This window comes from Lolium rigidum, chromosome 1, assembly GCF_022539505.1.
Source record: "Lolium rigidum isolate FL_2022 chromosome 1, APGP_CSIRO_Lrig_0.1, whole genome shotgun sequence".
NCBI lineage: Eukaryota > Viridiplantae > Streptophyta > Magnoliopsida > Poales > Poaceae > Lolium > Lolium rigidum.
In genome coordinates this window covers 12354842-12373917 of record NC_061508.1, presented here as the reverse complement: position 1 = coordinate 12373917, position 19076 = coordinate 12354842, and the positions used below count along the sequence as shown (strand labels likewise).

General features: G+C 42.4%; 1 protein-coding gene across 1 annotated transcript; it reads left to right on the top strand.

Moving 5' to 3' along the window:
* The first annotated feature begins 6797 nt into the window (after positions 1–6797).
* LOC124684925 lies at positions 6798–18278 on the top strand. Its single transcript, XM_047219182.1, has 23 exons — positions 6798–6902; positions 7164–7329; positions 7411–7511; positions 7623–7695; positions 7776–7917; positions 8572–8732; positions 10686–10810; positions 10896–10995; positions 11211–11307; positions 11403–11454; positions 11834–11935; positions 12021–12167; positions 12251–12422; positions 12521–12763; positions 12898–13052; positions 13517–13645; positions 13773–13890; positions 13986–14181; positions 14707–14818; positions 14897–15051; positions 15778–17152; positions 17234–17428; positions 17516–18278. The coding sequence occupies exons 1-23, from the start codon at positions 6855–6857 to the stop codon at positions 17990–17992; spliced, it is 4641 nt and encodes a 1546-aa protein (XP_047075138.1). The 5' UTR covers positions 6798–6854; the 3' UTR covers positions 17993–18278.
* The last annotated feature ends 798 nt before the right edge of the window (positions 18279–19076 follow it).

Here is a 19076-nt window from a genome sequence, read left to right as displayed (position 1 = left end):
TGCTGGTGGCCTGCTGTCCTACTGACGTTCAATCTCCACGTCGCTAGCATCTTCTCGAGGCTGCTTGGCTGCCGGTGCTGATACTTGTTATTTTGTGATAGCTACTGCTATCGTTTGATGCTCCAGATGAGTGCCGGACAAAGCTATTCAATTCACTTGTTACACTTATCTGAACTTTTTGCCAAATGCACTCTGCTTAATTTGTAAGAAGTAAATTTGTTTTGTGGCCTTCGTCAAACAAAATCACCACTGTCAATCTCAGATTCAGAGGAGCAGTTGGCGCTAGAGTTGTGTCAAGAATCAGTTTACTCTGTTTTACACACACTGATGAGACTGCACACTTGCGTTGGTATCGTAACTTTGTGCTTGGCATGTTCTTGTTTCGGCCGAACAATTTTGTATAGAAACAGTACCATTAATCTAAGCACAACTGAAAGTTCATGGGCATTATGGACTTTATACAACTGTAGATAGAAATTAAGCCCATATGTCATAAGCTCAAAAGAAGGGAAACAATAGTTTCTAGGAGCTTCTCCCCACCGGTGTTTCTCCCGACCGAAATTCATAAGCCGGCTTCTCCATAAGCTTAAGCCCAAAAGAAGTGGCCCTAAGATTTCTAAAAGTTTAGATGTATCACAAGTTTCGTGAGAAGGATGGAGTACTTCAATTTTACAAAAAAAAACTACCTCACACTAACAAAACCTTTCAAATTAGGGCTTCAAATTGAAATTTCAAATTCGCTTCTTCTCCGTCTCCCTCGCCTGTAGACCTCCCCGCCAGCTCACCGTAGAGGGCTCCCGCGGGGGTCGCCTTGCTCCTCACGTGTTGAGCTCATAGGGCCACTCGGCCGCTCCGCTCGTCGACAGAGGGCTCAAGCAAGGTCGCGGCGATAGTGGATACCGAAGCGGGGAGCAAGGAGGCGTCGGAGCATTGAAGCTCATCTGCTATACTCGTCGATGCTGCCCCAAGGCCCTGCTCATGCTATAGAGCATAGGAACCACGGTTCGCCGCCAATCGACTGGGGTGAGCTCGCCCTCTTTTCCTCTGCTTTCTCCCTCCCTTCTCCATGATCACATCCACATCCAGTGCATCATGTCCGTCCTTCGCCCATTCGTGCCTTGGATGCTTGCGTGCATCCTCCGCCCAACCTCTAAAGTTTAACAAAAAAAACAGGTTCAATCAATAGTCTCCACCCAACCTGAATTCTTTATGTATCCTCTTGCACCATTTTGTAAATTAACTTCCGGAACTAGTGTGTGTGCATGTGTACATAGATAAAGAATCATAGTCTGGTGAAAATAAAGCACAAACTGCAACTGAAGTACCCAAACCATCAAAGTAATTAGGAATATAAGCCTCGGTAATCTGAATTACTCTTGGCTGGAGTCTAGAGTACATTCACAAGGCTATATTGTACAATTATATGATCAATTATCTCAAACATAAGAAAGTAGCTCAACTAAGTAGGAGTATTTGCATCCCATCCCTAAAATATGTATTGGCACTTGCAAAACAAATATGAAGAAACTGAACTAGAAAGCTATGGAGAAGTTCATGTTAGGTTACTCACTGGTACAAGTGTCTTGCTCTCTCGTGTATAATATATTGGTACTACCACAACTTTCATAACTTCCCCATGTATTTTGAGCACTGACACGCGGTTCTCGTTTTACATTCATCAATATTTGCAGATAGTGTATATTAAGGGTAGTTTATAAGAATATGAGTAGATAGAAAAAGTTGTTGGCTACTTTTTAGTATTCCAAATAAAGAATAGCAAAATCCTTTGAGGCTGGTGAAAAGTATATGCGAAGGTTGATATATGAAACGATCACATAATCTTGTACACCATCATTTTCAAATACAACATATGTGTACATTCTAAACCAGGCATCAATATTGTATTGTTTTCTTCGTAGTAAGTAGAATGTCTCAAGCGGCCTAACAAGCACCAACCAATTATAAAAATTACAAGCATTGACTTCAGTTGCATTATCAGTTTATATAAACCATGTTTTCCATGGAACATTGACATATACTCTCCATACAATATGGTAACCTATGATTTATAAGGCAAGCTAATGTGCATATTTAAAAATTGCATTCAGTTCATGAGAGGACCAATGTGTAATGTCAAACCTAATTGCTTTCTTCTGCATCTTGACCAATCCCCAAGAGGAGAGGATGGTCATGGTCTTGGATATCAACTTAACTCCTCCACAAGAGGAGGAGGATGGAGGGATGGTCCTCGAGCTCAACTTCACTCTACAAGAGGAGGAGGATGGAGAAGAAGTGCATATACTGGAAAAGAAGAAGAATAAGATGTACATATACATGGAGGAGAAGAGGAAGCTGCACATATACATGGAGGAGAAGAAGAAGACGCACATATAACTTATGCTTCATTTTCACCACATTTGTTAACCAACATATTTAACATGATGGTTTGCTAACTTGACCAAAAGTGTCTTGTTTGATATTTAACACATTACTGCATAACACAATTTTTCATGTGTTAAGCATCCACACTATACAAATCTGCCAGATACTCTCAAATTTGCAGTGTACATTGCATTGAAATTACTTAGCTGAGACATGCCAATTGTCAAGAAAGACAAAGAACATTTAGCTGAGATTCTCAAAACAAGTCTCGGAACCGTTGAAAGATATGGAAACACGCAAAAAGGACAAGAGAGTAAAGGGGAAGAGGTTGATCTTTCCAATTAAAGGAAGGGAAAATGTGGAAGAAAGAGGAAAGACCTTGGTCTCGAAAGAATACCTTCAATTTCTCGGAGCAAAATTTATGCATTGAGGGAACTAGCAAGGGAGCTACATGTACCCTATTCTACACTACAAAAAAGGTTTATATGGGACAAGATGAAGCGCCACGCAAGCAACCTTAAGCCATTGATGCAGAACATAGTCCACGTATATGAAAAGTGGTTGGACATGACCAAGAAAAGATAAATCTACTTCCTCCTTACAAAAGAACAAGATCACGTATGCACAATTCAAAACAAGAACAATATCCACAAGGTAATGTTCTTAACTATGGTTGCTAAATCCAGATATTATGCTCGAGGAAATGTAACATTTGATGGAAATACTGTCATCTGGGCATTCATCAAGGAAACATCAACAAAAAACAACTCGAAGAATAGGCTAAAAGGAACTATTGAACTAAAGTTCGTCATTGTTATTACGCTATGTTTGGATGCACTGAATTAGAAGCTGGAAATGAATTAGACTGGGATTCCAAATCTAAGATGGAAATGAATTGCCTTCCAACCAGAATTATGTTGTTTGGATGCGCTTAGAATTTGCTGCTGGAATTAAAAGATGCACCCAATTCCAATTCCTGTTTGGATGTATAAACCATGAAATTTAATTTTTGTTGAGTTTAGATAATATAAACTCATGTATGTGTAAAAAAATAGCACATGTATATTAAAATACATATATATTATTTTCCACATATGATAAACATTATTAACGACGCGATGTACTGCAGAACGCTACAATAGGTTTCACAAGGTTGATACATACAAACAATTACAGCTCAACACAAAGCTTCTACATATACAGAGTTACAGACACTGAACACTACAGCTCCAGCCAGTATATTTTTATCTGGTAAAAAGGAGCTCAAGAGAAAGTAATTAACATGCAGAACTGATGGATCTCTCTTCACGCTCGTGGTGCCGAAACACCCTGCTTCAGCTTTCCCCTCTTGAGCTTTTTTCTTTGAGACTGGTTTCTTTTTCTTTGGAGGGCTCGTCCTCTGCGCATTCTTCCCAACAAAGGAAAGCAGCAGGAAGCTCAGAACCAAAAACTTAGAACGCAGCGAGCCAAAAGAAGAACTCCCCAATCCCATGCGATCAAATTCCACAAACTTAAATAATGTTTGTTTGGACATAAGGAACCAAGTAACGAAGGGTCATATGTTCTTGTTTCATGCTAGCTTCTATCTTCTTTTTCGGTTGACGGATGAGTATGTGTTTCTAATACATTTTCCCGTTGACTGGTGATAATAGTATATATAACTCAGTTTCTCATAAGATTACACCAACTAGAATAGTCACTTGCTTCTCATGTGGAGGATGGCAGGCCTTTGACAAGGAGGCAATTAACCGGTTTTCATTCTCTCGCACCAGTTCTGGCTATTTTGACATGCTTGACACTGTTCCTTCACATCTCCCAGCCGCAGGCAGCAATTACGACCTGCAGGCACAAATACAACTTCCCGGGCATATCTAATGATCACTAAATTTCTTATTATATGAATTTTCATATGTACATGGCTTACAATCAAATTATTATATGAATTTTCATAAGTATTATGTTTAAATGTCTGCTAAATTTGAAAGGATCGTAGAAACGCACGAGCATTAACTAGTGTTTATAATACTATAGTCTTGCATTATTGAGGTCATGATGTTGAAGGAGATTTCAGATACGATATCCCCTTCTTCCTCTCTGTCGGTATGATTTGCTGCTGCTGTTTTTCTTCTTCCTCGGTGCTGATGTTGGAGGGAGTTCCTGGTTTGCCCGGGCGGATGGCCCGGTCGCGGTGCTGGACCGGTCGGTTGACTCAAGTTCCCTTCCTTCCGGAAGGGACACTTTTCGCGGTACTCAAATCAAAAAATGGCGACGGCTGCTGCAGGCGTGTTGGATTGGTGTCCATGCCTTCTCGGCGCTGGTGTCAAGGAAGGATGAAGCAGCGTGGTGCCAATTGCACCATGGTCGAAGATCCGGCTGTGCATAACCGAACTGAAACCGAAAACCGAACAGAAAAAAACCGACCCGAAACCAATTTTTAGTTTTTATGGTTTTATGGTTAGGTTTCAGTTAGTAAAACATCAAACCGAAAGAACTTCGGTTATTCGGTTTTAACCGAAAAACCGTGGTTAAACCGAAAGAAACCGAACACACGGCGCAACATAAAATCTGGCCAGCCCAACTTCGCGCGTAGCCTTAATATAGCACTTAAACTGTTAAGTTTACACGTAAGTTGGTTCTCTGTTGTGGTCATGTCCTTTTGTGTGTCCGCTTGGTAACCATTGGTTGCAAGTTCAAATCCTAGAATGATCGAATATGTTAGATGGTCTAGTTTTTTTTTTTTATTTTGTTTCCCTCTTTGGCAAAACCTTTCATACGGCCATACAAAATACATTCATATTTTAGTTTGTTCGAATTTATTTCTTTTTTGTTTTGCTCTCTAGCAAAATCTTTAGTACAATCATACAAAAATACAGAAAATAAAATATGTGGTCATAAAAGTTACTTTCCAATCTAAAATTCGCGTCAACTTTGGTTGGTTTGGTTATTACCGAAACCGAACCGAACCGAAATTTAATGGTTATTACCGAAACCGAATCGTATTTGTATACGTAACCGTTTTAACCGAAGTATTGAAATCGTATTTACCGTATAATTGAATAAACCGAACCAAATTAACCATATTAACCGAATGCGTAGCCGGAGTCGAAGATGATGACCTGCTTGCACTTGGTTGTAATTCTGCAGGAGTCTTCTCTCAAGTTTATGGGATGATGACACATGGCTGGGGAGATCTTCATGGGTTATGGTGGTCTTAGGGTGTTCTAGGTGTTCTTGGTCTTTTGTGTTTTTTGTTTCTCTGTACTTGTAAGGATTAACAACTTTGTATCTTTCTGTGATATGAATGTAGAGAAATTCTAAAAAAAAGATACACCCCACATGGGCAAAAAATAGTTGGAAAACGAAAAAAGGTTCAGTTCTCTCTCCAATTTCTCTTGTCTACCTCTGGGGCCCACCAGTCATAGGGACACCATCCTGTCTAGTCGAGCCGCATCGCCTCGCCGGTGTCCGTCGCCAGCAGATCAAATCCCACCACCACCGCCACCGACCGCTGGCCCGCGCCCGCGGCGAGATCTGAGCCGCCGTCCCAGCCAGATCCGCGCCGCCATGGAGTGGGCGACGGTGCAGCACCTGGATCTCCGCCACGCCGGCGGCCGCCGCGGGGCCTCCGCCCGCCCGCTGCAGCCGCACGCCGCCGCCTTCCGCGCCTCCCAGGCCATCGTCGCCGTCGCCATAGGCACACACGTCGTCGGTACGTACCCTGCTCCAGCTTCTCCGCCGTCTGCCGCTGCTGCTGACGATGATCTGGGCAGGCTCGAGTTGGAAATGGGCTCGGAGTTCGAATTGTAGGCCTCTTCGTCCGCCGTGCGTACTTGCGGCGGTCTGGGTAGCGTAGCGTAGCTTGCCGCCAAGTGTGCTTGAGCATGATGAACTTAGTCCAGCTCTCGCCAGGAGCCCAGGAGTACAATTAACCTGTAGTAACTGACTAGCTAGTTCAGAGGTAGCTCGACTGCTCCAAGTGACGTTTCTCCGGTACCACGGGCACATCGATGCCGTGGAACACTGGGTATTTGAATTCAGTGGTGGTGCCATGTAAACCACGCTTCATGATTTTGCACCGAGTAAGAGCTGCCGCGTGTTTTGGGACGTTCTGAAGGGTAACTGTCGTTCCAACACAGTTAGTTAATGCTGGTTTCAGACCGCCGCCGGCTTGAATTTTTCTCGGTACATCGCCGTATGATTCATGTCATCTCGTGTACGCATCTTGTCGTGGACATCCTTGAGTCGCTACTTTGTTTAGTCTTGACAAATACGACTCCGTTACTGCTATTAACTCAATGAACTTGCTGATGGCTGTGTAAGACCTTAAGGGAGTGGTCTGATTGTTACACGGCCCTGTAGGTGATACGACGAGCTCTTACTAGCTGCCTCGATTTTGCTTTTTGTTTGCAGAATTTGATGCTTTGACGGGAAGCAAGATAGCGCTGGTTGACCTTGGAGCTCGTGTTGTTCGTATGGCATATAGCCCTACCGCTAGCCATGTTATCATTGCTATCCTTGAGGTTTGTTTTGATGCTCCAGTATTTCGCAGAAGTTGTTTCATCCACTTAGAACAAAGAATAATTGGCTGTGTACCATTGGCAGAAAAGTTGCTATTATAATGTTCAATCTTATCACTAGACGTGTTTTATGGGATTTTATCTTTCATTATTATCTTCCATCCATTATAATGTTAAAAAATGTACTTTCTGGCAAGTTATGAACTCACACGGTATTGATATCTCATACAATACCTGTTTGTCCATGCATCTTTTGTTCTGTAGGATGCTACGATCAGATCTTGTGATTTCGCCACAGAGCAGACGCTTGTTCTCCACTCACCTGAGAAAAAGTCAGATCATGTTTCAGTAGACACAGAAGTTCATCTTGCATTGACACCTCTCGAACCTATTGTATTCTTTGGTTTTCACAAAAGAATGAGTGTGACAGGTTATTCTCTTCACTTAAAGCTAAATGGCTCTCCGTTTCATTCTATATGTGTTAACTCTAATGATTTTTTCTCTCGTGTAGTTGTTGGGACTGTTGAAGGTGGGAGGCCACCAACAAAAATAAAGACCGATCTTAAAAAACCTATCGTCAATCTGGCTTGCCATCCTCGCCTTCCTGTGTTCGTAAGTATAATCATCCTGTTACCTTCTCATTGGTGGTTGTACACATCAATGCTACCTCTTGTTGTGCATTCTTTGAATTTTCTGTCTTGACGTACATACTTTTAATTTCAGTATGTAGCTTATGCGGAAGGCTTGGTACGCGCCTATAACGTCCAGACATATGCTGTTCACTACACCTTACAGCGTAATATGGATTGCATTGTTTACATCTTTTTAGTAGCACTTAGTCACCAGTAGGCTTCTTAATATTTTCATTTTCTTCAGTTCCGGTTGACAGTACAATTAAGCTCATGGGAGCTGGTGCCTTTGGATTTCATCCGACCTTAGAGTGGGTATTTATCGGTGATAGAGGGGGCACTCTCCTAGCATGGGATGTATCAACTGAGAGGCCAAATATGATTGGGATGTAAGTATGTTCAGTTTTACCTTATATTGTTGTAACTTGAGATTGGAGAATTTTAAAGATTCTTCTTTCCTCTCCAATATGCAGTTCTATTTTCATTTTCGTTACATGGACACTGCTAATTTATGTTAATTGTGGGAAGCACTTTTGGGGATCAAACATTACAACAACATCAACATCAAAGCCTTTTTCCCAAGCAAGTTGAGGATCAAGCATTGAGTTGCATAAAACCCAGTGGAGTCAGAGAAACTATACATGGCTCCTCAGACATATTATTAGAGTGATGCTCTTCTTTCGAAACAACAGGGCTGCTTTTGATTTATATGCTGCTAGCGTCTTTTGGCAGTAGTTTAATGGATCCTGTCACCCCACTGGAAAAATCTTATTTCACATGTAACTAGTGTATCTTTTCATGCAAGTTCAGTTGACAGCTCAAATTCTAGGCTTACACTTCGTGGACATAAATTTCTTGAGAAAAAGCATAATGACATGTCTGCGACCCAGCCAACCCTCCCCGCGCACTTTTCTGTTATTTATATTGCATGCTATTTTGTCTGGTGAAGATGCTTCTGGACTTGGTGTTTATTATCTGTTATATGATTTTACATCTTCCTCTATCTACCATGTGATAATCTGATCATTGCCTTTTTAAATCAGTACGCAGGCTGGTTCCCAGCCTATCGCATCTGTTTCCTGGCTTCCTACGCTACGGATGCTTGTTACAATTTCAAAGGATGGGGGTCTTCAAGTATGGAAGACACGAGTTATAATTAACACCAATAGACAACCTATGGAAACTCATTTCTTTGAGCGTGCAGGTTAATTTTGTCATCCTTACTGTTTATATTTTGCCTTGAGATTTTTGTTATCGTCTGTGCAGTTCGTGTTTCAAGTGTTATGTTGCACGGTTAGTGGTGTATCTGGGTGACCATACAACTCTGTTCTAGCACTTAACCATTTTATTGTTCTGCGCTCAGATACACCAACAACATCAAAGCCTTTTTTCCAAGCAAGTTGGGGTAGGCTAGATATGAAACCCAGCGGAAACATAAGGAAACTAAAACAAGGATAGAGCAAAAAAAACAAGTACACTATGATTCCGCACATGGATTGCTGATTTCCATGCAGTCCTATCAAGAACCAAATCTCCAGGGACATTTCAATCCCCCAAGTCTCTTTTTACCGCCTCCGCCCATGTCAACTTGGATCGTCCTCTACCTCTCATGGTATTCTCCATACTCTCTAGAATTTCACCATTAACGGGTGCTTCTGGAGGCCTCTGTTGGATATGACCAAACCACCTTAGTCGGTGTTGGACTAGCTTCTCGTCGATCGGTGCCACCCATAGCCTAATCCGGTCCTTTCTTGTATGGACACACATCCATTGAAGCATGCACATCTGCGCAACACTTATTTGTTGGATGTGTTGTCTTTTATTGGGCCAACATTCTGCTCCATATAGCATCGCCGGTCTGAATGCTGTCCTATAGGACTTATCTTTTAGCTTTTGTGGGATCTTTTTGTCACATAGGATGCCAGATGCGTGTCGCTACTTCATCCATCCTGCCTTGATCCCGTGGTAAACATGCTCATAAATATCATCATTGCTTTGTAGCACTACTCCCAAGTATTGGAAGGTGCCCCTCTTAAACTGACCTCTCCGTCCTCGCACCCAACACCACCAAAGTTGCATCACATGTACTCGGTCTTGGTCCTACTAGTCTAAACCCCTTTGATTCCAAAGTCTGCCTCCATAGCTCTAACTTCCTATTTACGCCAACCATGCTTTCATCCACTAGCACCACATCATCAGCAAAGCGCATACACAAGGACTATTCTCCTTGTATATTCTTCGTCACCTCATCCATCACTAAGGAAAACATGTATGGGCTCAAGGCTGACCCTTGATATAGTCCTATCGAAGGTATCGGCCTCATTATCACCTGCGCGAACACTCATCACAACATTGTTGTACATATCTCTTATGAGGGAAATGTACTTTGTTGGAACTTTGTTTTTCTCCAGCGCCCACCGCCATGGTTTTTGAGTCGCTGTATAGTCGCCGAGTCGTTTTCCAAAAATCACGGTGACTCGCGACTATACAACGACTTATGGCGACTATACAGCGTTTTTGGTCGACTATACATGAGTCGCAGCCTCAGGCGACTCACTTTTGAGTCGTGAGTCGTGTCTCAAAAACCATGCCCACCACATGACCGTCCTTGGTATCTTGTCATATCCCTTCTCCAAGTCGATGAAGGCCATATGTAGATCCTTCTTGTGCTCCCTATATCTCTCCATAAGGTGGCGAAGTAAGAAAATCGCCTAGTCGATCTCCCGGGCATAAAACCGAATTGGTTTTTAATGACATTCGTCACTCTCCTCGAGTGCTGCTCAATGACTCTCCCAAAGTTTTGTAGTATGGCTCATAAGCTTAATTCCTTGGTAATTAGTAAAACTTTGAATATATCCTTTTCTTGAAGATAGGTACTAATATGTTTTTTCCTCCACTCTTCGGGCATCCTGTTTGAACAAAAATGTGGTTGAATAGCTTAGTTAGCCATACCATTACCACGTCCCCATGGCTTCTACACACCTCTATTGGGACATTAGCAGGGCCAAGGGCCTTTCCTCCTTTCATCCTTTTCAGGGCCTCCTTAACCTCAAGCCCAGATAGTATTTTTTTTTCATTAGCTGTGCTACTTGCTGATTGCTAGTCTTTTTCCACATCAGTCAATGCGCCATGTAACCATCAGGCTTAAACTATGCAGCTATTGAAACTATGGATATCACAAAGATACTCACTCTTCAAGGTGGAGAAGCAGTGTACCCGTTGCCCCGGATAAAGAATTTGGCAGTGCACCCAAAGTTCAATTTAGCTGCAGTGATTTTTGCAGTTAGGCCACACTAACTCTGAACTCCATAAATTCAGTACTCGATGCTACGAGTGTCAGAAACATTTTTTTGTCCTTGATTCTCAGGATATGTCCGCGACAGAAGCTGCAAAGAACAAGGCTGCATACACAAGGGAAGGAAGGAGGCAGCTTTTTGCTGTACTTCAAGGGGCTAGGGGGTCAACTGGTAAGCATATTGATGTGTCTTTTCTCAATCATTTTTCTGTACTTAATTCTTATTCAAAATTCTGAGATCAGCCCATTGGTTGAAATTTCTGAAAGCTCTTTATTTTGGTTTACTTGGTTCCTACAGATTAGAATACTGTAAAAAATTAGGTTGTATATGGCACACTATTAGATTTTTGAAGACTTCATGCACTAAAATCTGTTCTGGTATTACAGCTGCTGTTTTAAAGGAGAAACTGTTAGCCCTAGGTTCGTCCGGAATTTTAGCAGAGCACCAACTCCAGGCACAGCTTCAGGAGCAGCACTTGAAGGGGTAGGATCTTGTTTTTCCATTTACTATGTCACCATGCTTTCTTGATTGCCCGTAGTATTTATTGATGGTTTGATTTCATTTTTTCTTGTTTTCAGCCAGAGCAAGCTAACTATTTCAGATGTTGCAAGGAAGGCGTTCCTTCACAGTGTACGTGCCCTTTTTTGTTAGCTTTCAACATGCACTATGCCCTCACATTTGTCAAAGCTATGTGGGTTGCATAGGACTTGAAAAAATGCACAGCTTTTCCACAATAAAAAACTATCAACATCCTTGAGAGTTTTGACCCCAAAAGAGTGTTTTTAACCTCTGTCAGTACCGCTATGCTGCAACCTGCATTGAATGTGCTCCGAGCATTGAAATTTGCATGCTTGTATCAGCATAGCTTTACATTTAAGCCTTTCTTTACTATATTCTATGTCTTATCAACTTTAGCCCTTATCGTTTTGTGAGTTCTGCCAACTCAATCAATACTTGTGCTTGTATGTTGATACAAACTCATTAATTTTCTTGCAAACAATTTGTGCAGCATTTCATGGAGGGGCATGCTAAAAGTGGTCCAATCTCTCGTTTACCCCTTGTTACAATTGCAGATTCTAGCAATCTTTTGCGAGATGTTCCTGTTTGTCAGGTAACTGCTACAGCATTCAATATTTTTGCTTATTACTTAGACTTCTTTTTACTCTCTAACCAGTTCGATACTTTTGTAACTCCAGCCATTCCATCTGGAGTTGAACTTCTTCAACCAGGAGAACCGTGTGGTTCACTATCCAGTGAGAGCTTTCTACTTGGATGGATTTAACCTGATGGCCCATAACCTATCATCTGGATCCGATAATCTCTACAAGAAGCTTTACTCTACGGTATATATTGTAGAATGGTGCAACTTTTTTTTTGATTGTTTGTTCATTCTCGGTTTTATAATTTTCATGCACCCCATTCCCAGATTCCCTCAAATATGGAATGCCACCCCAAGTATATTTTACACAGTCAAAAGCAGCATATGTTTCTAGTTGTGTTTGAATTAAGTGGTCCGAGTGGAGTGGCGCATGAAGTTGTTCTTTATTGGGAGCAGACTGATCTACAGGCAGTAAACAGTAAAGGAAGTTCAGTAAAAGGTTTCCCTCTCTATGACATGTATCCTATTACTCTATCTAATTGCCCGCTTAAGACATTCTACATGATTGTCTAACCCCTGTTATATTCTCTTTCCTAGGTCGTGATGCTACATTTTTGGGCCCGGATGATAATCAATATGCTATTCTAGAAGAAGACAGAACTAGCCTGAATCTTTATAATCTCAAGGCAGTAGCCACAAAGGAAGCTCTTGAAAATAATGCTGCTGTGCTGGAAGAAAACACATTTGCGGAGAATCCTACTGCTAATCCAACACAACAGCAAGGTCCCATGCAGTTTACTTTTGAATCCGAAGTTGATCGCATATTTTCATCTCCACTAGGTATGTCTGTGGACTGTTGTCCTCTCATCTATTCTCTCCCCTTTTAGAATGATAATACATAGTGACCTACTCTGAAATTTAAAGTTAGTGGAACTAGGGTGAGCTGTTGCTGACTGATGTGTTGCTCCTTGTAGAATCATCATTGTTGTATGTGATCTCGGGAAAGCATATTGGACTTGCGAAGCTCTTGAACGGTTACAGGCTATCTACAGATAATGGTTTATCCATTACCACAAAAACTGATGGGAAGAAGTTTATCAAGTTGAAGCCAAACGAGACTGTTCTTCAGGTGCTTTATCTGTACTGACTCACTCCTCAGGTTCCATCACCAGTCCTCCAAACAATGTTAATGGCCATGTTTGATGACGTGGTTCGAAAAATTATGAATATATCCGAACATATTCTTCACTGGGTTATGTTCCTCAGATTAATTTGGTGCAACTGATTTTTGAATGATGCATTCGTGCATATACAAAATGTTGTAGTTTAGCTGCACCTGCATTGGCATGCTGTTGATTACTTGATTGTTGCTTTGGCACCAATTACACAGCTGATTATAAATACAAGAACATACCATGTTCTTGTGTTTGCCCATTGCTTTTCACAAGAGACACTAGTAGTTAGCATTGCTGCAGCAGATATGGTTCAGATACATGCATATAGCATATATTACGTAATGTTTTGATTTATGATGGACCAGCATCATAGACACCTGCAGTTAGGAAGTCTTAACCAATTTAATCTTCTATGCAGGTCCACTGGCAAACAACTTTGAGAGGTCCTGTTGTCGGAATATTGACAAACCAGAGGGTACTAATCGCGTCTGCTGATCTTGATATACTGTCAAGCAGCTCAACGAAATTTGATCGTGGTCTCCCATCAATATCCTTTGATCATTCTACTTTTCTGATATTCTTCCTTCCTATGTTGTTATCCAAATTTGGATAGCTTATTCGTTATCTGTTATGCACTGTTATCATATTTTGTTGAGCACTTAACTACTTCATACTATCGGTCAATGTTGTGGGTTGGACCAGCACTTATCTTCTCAAGTGCAACTGCAATAAGTATGCTTGGATGGGACAACAAAGTTCGATCAATCCTTTCCACTAGCTTTCCTCGTTCTGGTAACAGTTGCTCCAAAACATTTTTGGTCCTATTGTTTCTTGCCATTTTGATGAGTTTGTGCTGGAGTGAACCGTATGCAAGTTTATGCCTGCAGTGTTGCTTGGTGCGTTGAATGACCGTCTGCTGCTTGTGAATCCAACCGATATAAATCCAAGACAGAAAAAGGGTGTGGAAATAAAGAGCTGTCTAGTTGGTCTTCTTGAACCTCTTCTTATTGGATTTGCTACCATGCAGCAACATTTTGCACAAAAAATTGATCGTTCAGAAGTGCTATACCAAATAACATCGAGGTATTGTTTTGCTTGATTGATGTATTTGCTTTTCATTATGCAAGGGAGTTACTTCCGTTGTGGCATTTAGTCCTCATGCACTGATCTCATAGATCTCACCTAAAATTTGATTTCATACTAATCTACTCCCATTTACACAAAAAATGAAAATTTTGCCAAGATCCTTATCTGAGAAACATTTCTTCAAGGCGTTACCGCGTTAGCTAGAAAAAAATTGTTACTTCAAATATATCGGATTCTGAGTTGATTTTTCAAAGTTATGGTTACACTCATTAGATATGGTGTCAAATATTTGTAGATCTCTCCGATTTCCAAATATAAATTCATAAGTTGATCTCATAGATCTCACCTAAAATTAGATTTCATACTAATCGACTCCCATGTACTACATGAAATATGAAGTTTTCGCATGTGCTATTTGATTATGTTTCATTTTTGCTGTTTTGAGCTTCTGATCGGCGTAATTTTCTCATAGTTTTATTTGGCTGTATGTCCTTTAACCATTCATGTTCTAATTCAATACAGGTTTGATAGTCTGCGTGTTACTCCAAAGTCTCTGGACATATTATCCAAAGGACCCCCTGTTTGTGGAGATCTTGCTGTGTCATTATCACAAGCAGGCCCTCAATTTACACAAGTGAGCTTACTCCCTGCCTTATGTTGTATCCTTTTGTTCTCTTTCCTTGAGCTAACACTTCCTTGCAATTTATGTTAGGTCATGCGCTGCAATTATGCAATCAAAGCTCTTCGGTTCTCTGCTGCTTTATCGATTTTGAAAGACGAGTTCCTGCGTTCCAGGGATTATCCTCAGTGCCCTCCCACTTCTCATCTGTTCCAACGTTTCCGAGAGTTGGGCTACGCATGCATTAAGTATGGTCAGCTATCATCGCTACTTGTTCTACAAAAAAGATGCTCCTCTACTCATGTAGCTGAATTGCAAATATTGTTTCAAATATTTCTTTCATTGAAGAATTATTTTTTACTTCACTAGATGTCAATACATCTACACCAACCAAATACCAAAGTATTTTGAACTCCAGACATGCTCGAAAGAACCTTTGTTTAATCTATTATTTGTTGTTTTATTACCTAGAGTAACATTTTATCACAACCAAATACTTAAGTGGCTTAGGGACATTGGTGAGTATCTTGAATCTGAAACTTCAGAGTGTTCCTTGAGTTGCTTTCTCATGTTCCATGTTTACTCTAGGAAGAATCAGTATTAGTTAGTTCCCCTAAAAAAATCAGTATTAGTTAGTTTTGCTTTAAAAGTTTGGACTGATGGGCATGCTAGTCCAAATATCCAATGGCGAAATCGGCCAGCCATTTAGAACTTTTATACTCAAAGCACAGTGATCCGTGTTGTATGAATGATGTTTTACATATCACAGTGATCCATCTGCTAGATAACATATTCTTTCCTGTGCGTCACAACTAAACGATTGCCTTCATGGGCCCTTAATTCGCCTGGGAAATTACTGTTTTCTACAAATTGCTCTCCATGTTTTCCTTATTTCTGGTTTGTTGGGTGTGAAAATGTCTCTACTAGTCATATACTGTAGATTCAGAGCATAAGTTTGATACATTTTTTTTCAGGTATGCTCAGTTTGACAGTGCAAAAGAAACATTTGAGGTCATCTCTGATCATGAGAGCATGCTGGATCTGTTTATATGCCACCTGAACCCTAGTGCCCTGCGACGCCTTGCGCAGAAGTTGGAGGAATCTGGTACAGATCCTGAGCTGAGACGTTATCTTGAGAGAATACTACGGGTTCGTTCAACTGGATGGACACAAGGTGTCTTTGCCAATTTTGCTGCTGAAAGTATGGTGCCCAAAGGCCAGGAATGGGCAGGAGGGAACTGGGAGATCAAAACACCTACCAGCATGAAGAGTATACCTCAGTGGGAGCTTGCAGGAGAGGTTATGCCCTACATGAGAACAACTGATGCTGCTATTCCATCCGTTATTGCAGATCATATTGGTGTATACTTGGGTGTGATGAAGGGCCGGGGTAATGTAGTGGAAGTAAGCGAGAAGAGCTTGGTTAAAGCTATGGCAGCTGCCAGTAGTGAGAATGCGCAACCGGCATCTTCTGTACTAGCAATAAAGAACAAAACAAATGCTGCTGGTGATTCAGTTGGTGATAGTTTGGCCAGGCAGCTAGGAGTTCAAATTGCTTCTGCAGATGAACAGGCAAAAGCAGCAGAGGAGTTTAAAAAGACTCTATATGGTGCCGTTGATGGTGGAAGCAGTGATGATGATGAGTCAACGTCGAAGACTAAAAGGATTCAAATCAGGATACGTGATAAGCCGGCTGCACCTGCTGTTGATGTTAACAAACTGAAAGAAGCCACTAAACAGCTCGGTTTAATGGCTCCTCCGATCAGTAGGACAAGGTCATTGTCTGGACCACCACAAGAATTTAGTCAGCCAGCAGGACCACCACAACCTGCTGCTCCAACAATGCCAAGCGGCGCAGTCGATTTCTTTGGAGCAAATTCTTTTGTTGCACCACCAGCACCGACTGGTGCCACGGGTCCTGTAATCGCAGGCATGGGAGTGACAGCTGGACCCATTGCCGAGGACTTCTTCCAGAACACCATTCCATCTCAACAACTTGCGGCTGCATTGCCTCCTCCAGGAATAATTCTGTCAAGAATGGCCCAACCTGGCCCTGGGATGAATGCAGGGAGGCCAGTACCTAATCAAAATATGATGGCCAATGTTGGTCTTCCAGACGGTGGGGTGCCGCCACAGGCACCGCAACAACCAGGCATTCCTATGAACCCAGTTAGCCTACCGGATGGTGGTGTACCTCCACAGAGCCAGCCTCTGCCTCTACAGCAACAGGGTTTTCAACCTGCTGTTGCTACCATGTCGCAACCTATTGATCTCAGCACCCTCGAGGGTCCAGGAGCGGTAAAGCAAGCAGCTCAGCCCCCAGCGCCTACTGCTGTGCGTCCTGGCCAGGTTCTCGACCCTAACTTTTGTTAGAGAAACAATGTGGTGGATTTGAATAGCTTCCGTTGATGTCCTTATCCATCATTGCAGGTACCTCGTGGTGCTCCTGCTGCAGAATGCTACAGGATGGGTCTTGCTCATCTTGAGCAGAATCAGCTCACGGATGCATTAAATTGTTTGGATGAAGCATTCCTGGCCCTTGCAAAGGACCAATCACGTGAAGCCGACATCAAAGCACAGGCCACCATTTGTGCACAGTACAAGATTGCGGTTGCATTGCTACAGGTAACGATCATAATTCAATCTTCGTTCAGATTGCATTGAACAGGTGCATGCTGCTGTTGCTTAGGTTTTGGCATGAATTTGCCGCAGGAAATTGCTCGTCTTCAAAGAGTCCAGGGAGCCGGTACCCTGAGCGCGAAGGAGGAGATGGGCAGGCTATCTCGGCACCTCGCCTCCCTGCCCATCCAGGCAAAGCACCGGATCAACTGCATCAGGACCGCCATCAAGCGGAACATGGAGGTCCAGAACTTTGCTTACGCGAAGCAGATGCTGGACCTGCTCTACTCCAAGGCGCCGCCGACGAAGCAGGACGAGCTGAGGAGCCTGATCGACATGTGCATCCAGAGGGGGCTGTCCAACAAGTCCATCGACCCCTTGGAGGACCCCTCGCAGTTCTGCGCCGTCACCCTGAGCCGCCTCTCCACCATCGGTCATGACGTGTGCGACCTCTGCGGTGCCAAGTTCTCCGCCCTCTCCGCCCCGGGCTGCGTTGTCTGCGGCATGGGCAGCATCAAGAGGTCTGATGCCCTGGCGGGCGCCGGGCCAGTGGCCTCGCCGTTTGGCTGAACCTGCTGTGATCCAGCCTCTGTTTTGTGTATGTATGTATTAGTGTGCAGTTAACATTCATTGTATGTAGCCTTGGCCCTTGGGTATGTACCATTATTTTGTTCCGATTAATTTTTTCCATGTGATTTTCACACGATTTGTCTTAGGTAGCAGAGATGTTCCGAGATAGATGCTGATGTACTTTTTTACAGACGCGACGCTGGGACTTGAAAAGAAATCATGTTAAAGGGAACGCTATGCATAATATTTGCCTGAAATACAACATTGACGTGTCTATTTTCGTGCACTTTCAACTAGTTTTGGCTGCTACAAATGTTTCTTGGTGAGGGGAAACATAGAACGATTAATTCAACTTTATATACGGCAGCATGACTCGTACATATATCTTTGCTACTACTCTATGTAATATGATTTAATGTAGTGATTTCAAACATGTTCTGACCAAATACAAATCAATTCGCCAAATCGGATGGCTAATCTAGTCGTCTGGGAGTTGGGAAAACAGTAATTTAGCATGCCTGTTGATTCGATTTTAGCAGGACATTATTAGGCCGAGAAAGTGAGACTTGAACAGTTGAACTCCTCCAAGTGTGCCTGTTGGAGTAGTGACACGGACACCTGCACGCCGTGACCCGTCCCTTCCACCGATAAGCGTCACCTGACCTCATGGTTCATCCAAACAGGCTCCGTGCTGCAGTACCAGGAAGGCCACCCAGACTGCCGCGTTGACATATCTCCTTACTGTGATCAAATTTCCAAAATAGGCCATATTTTAATTATCACCTTGCCAATTGGGGGTTAATGTCTTGGAAGAGATAGTTTGGTGTTCCGGGGATCCCTAATATTGCAGAGATGGATCTCTGCCCCTTAGCTTCTTGGTTTAAAAAGCACCACCTCGATGAGAACAAATTGTTGAAAAAAAAAATACTGACCACAAATATGAGGTTAATGACCCCAATCTGTTTGCATCTTCCTCTACTGCCACTGTCTCCTTTTTGGAAACTTGTGCTCTCCTTGTAGGTTTACATGTGTCAAGTGTGTCACCTTGTAGGTTCCAATATATATATCCGCATCTTCCCCATTG

Excerpts from the sequence above, each read along its gene's own strand:
- LOC124684925 (XM_047219182.1), top strand. The coding sequence starts at position 6,855 with ATGGCATATAGCCCTACCGCTAGCCATGTTATCATTGCTATCCTTGAG. Across the intron at positions 6,903-7,163 it reads TTATCATTGCTATCCTTGAG|GATGCTACGATCAGATCTTG; the intron begins GTTTGTTTTGAT and ends TTTGTTCTGTAG. Across the intron at positions 10,811-10,895 it reads TAGCTGCAGTGATTTTTGCA|GATATGTCCGCGACAGAAGC; the intron begins GTTAGGCCACAC and ends CTTGATTCTCAG.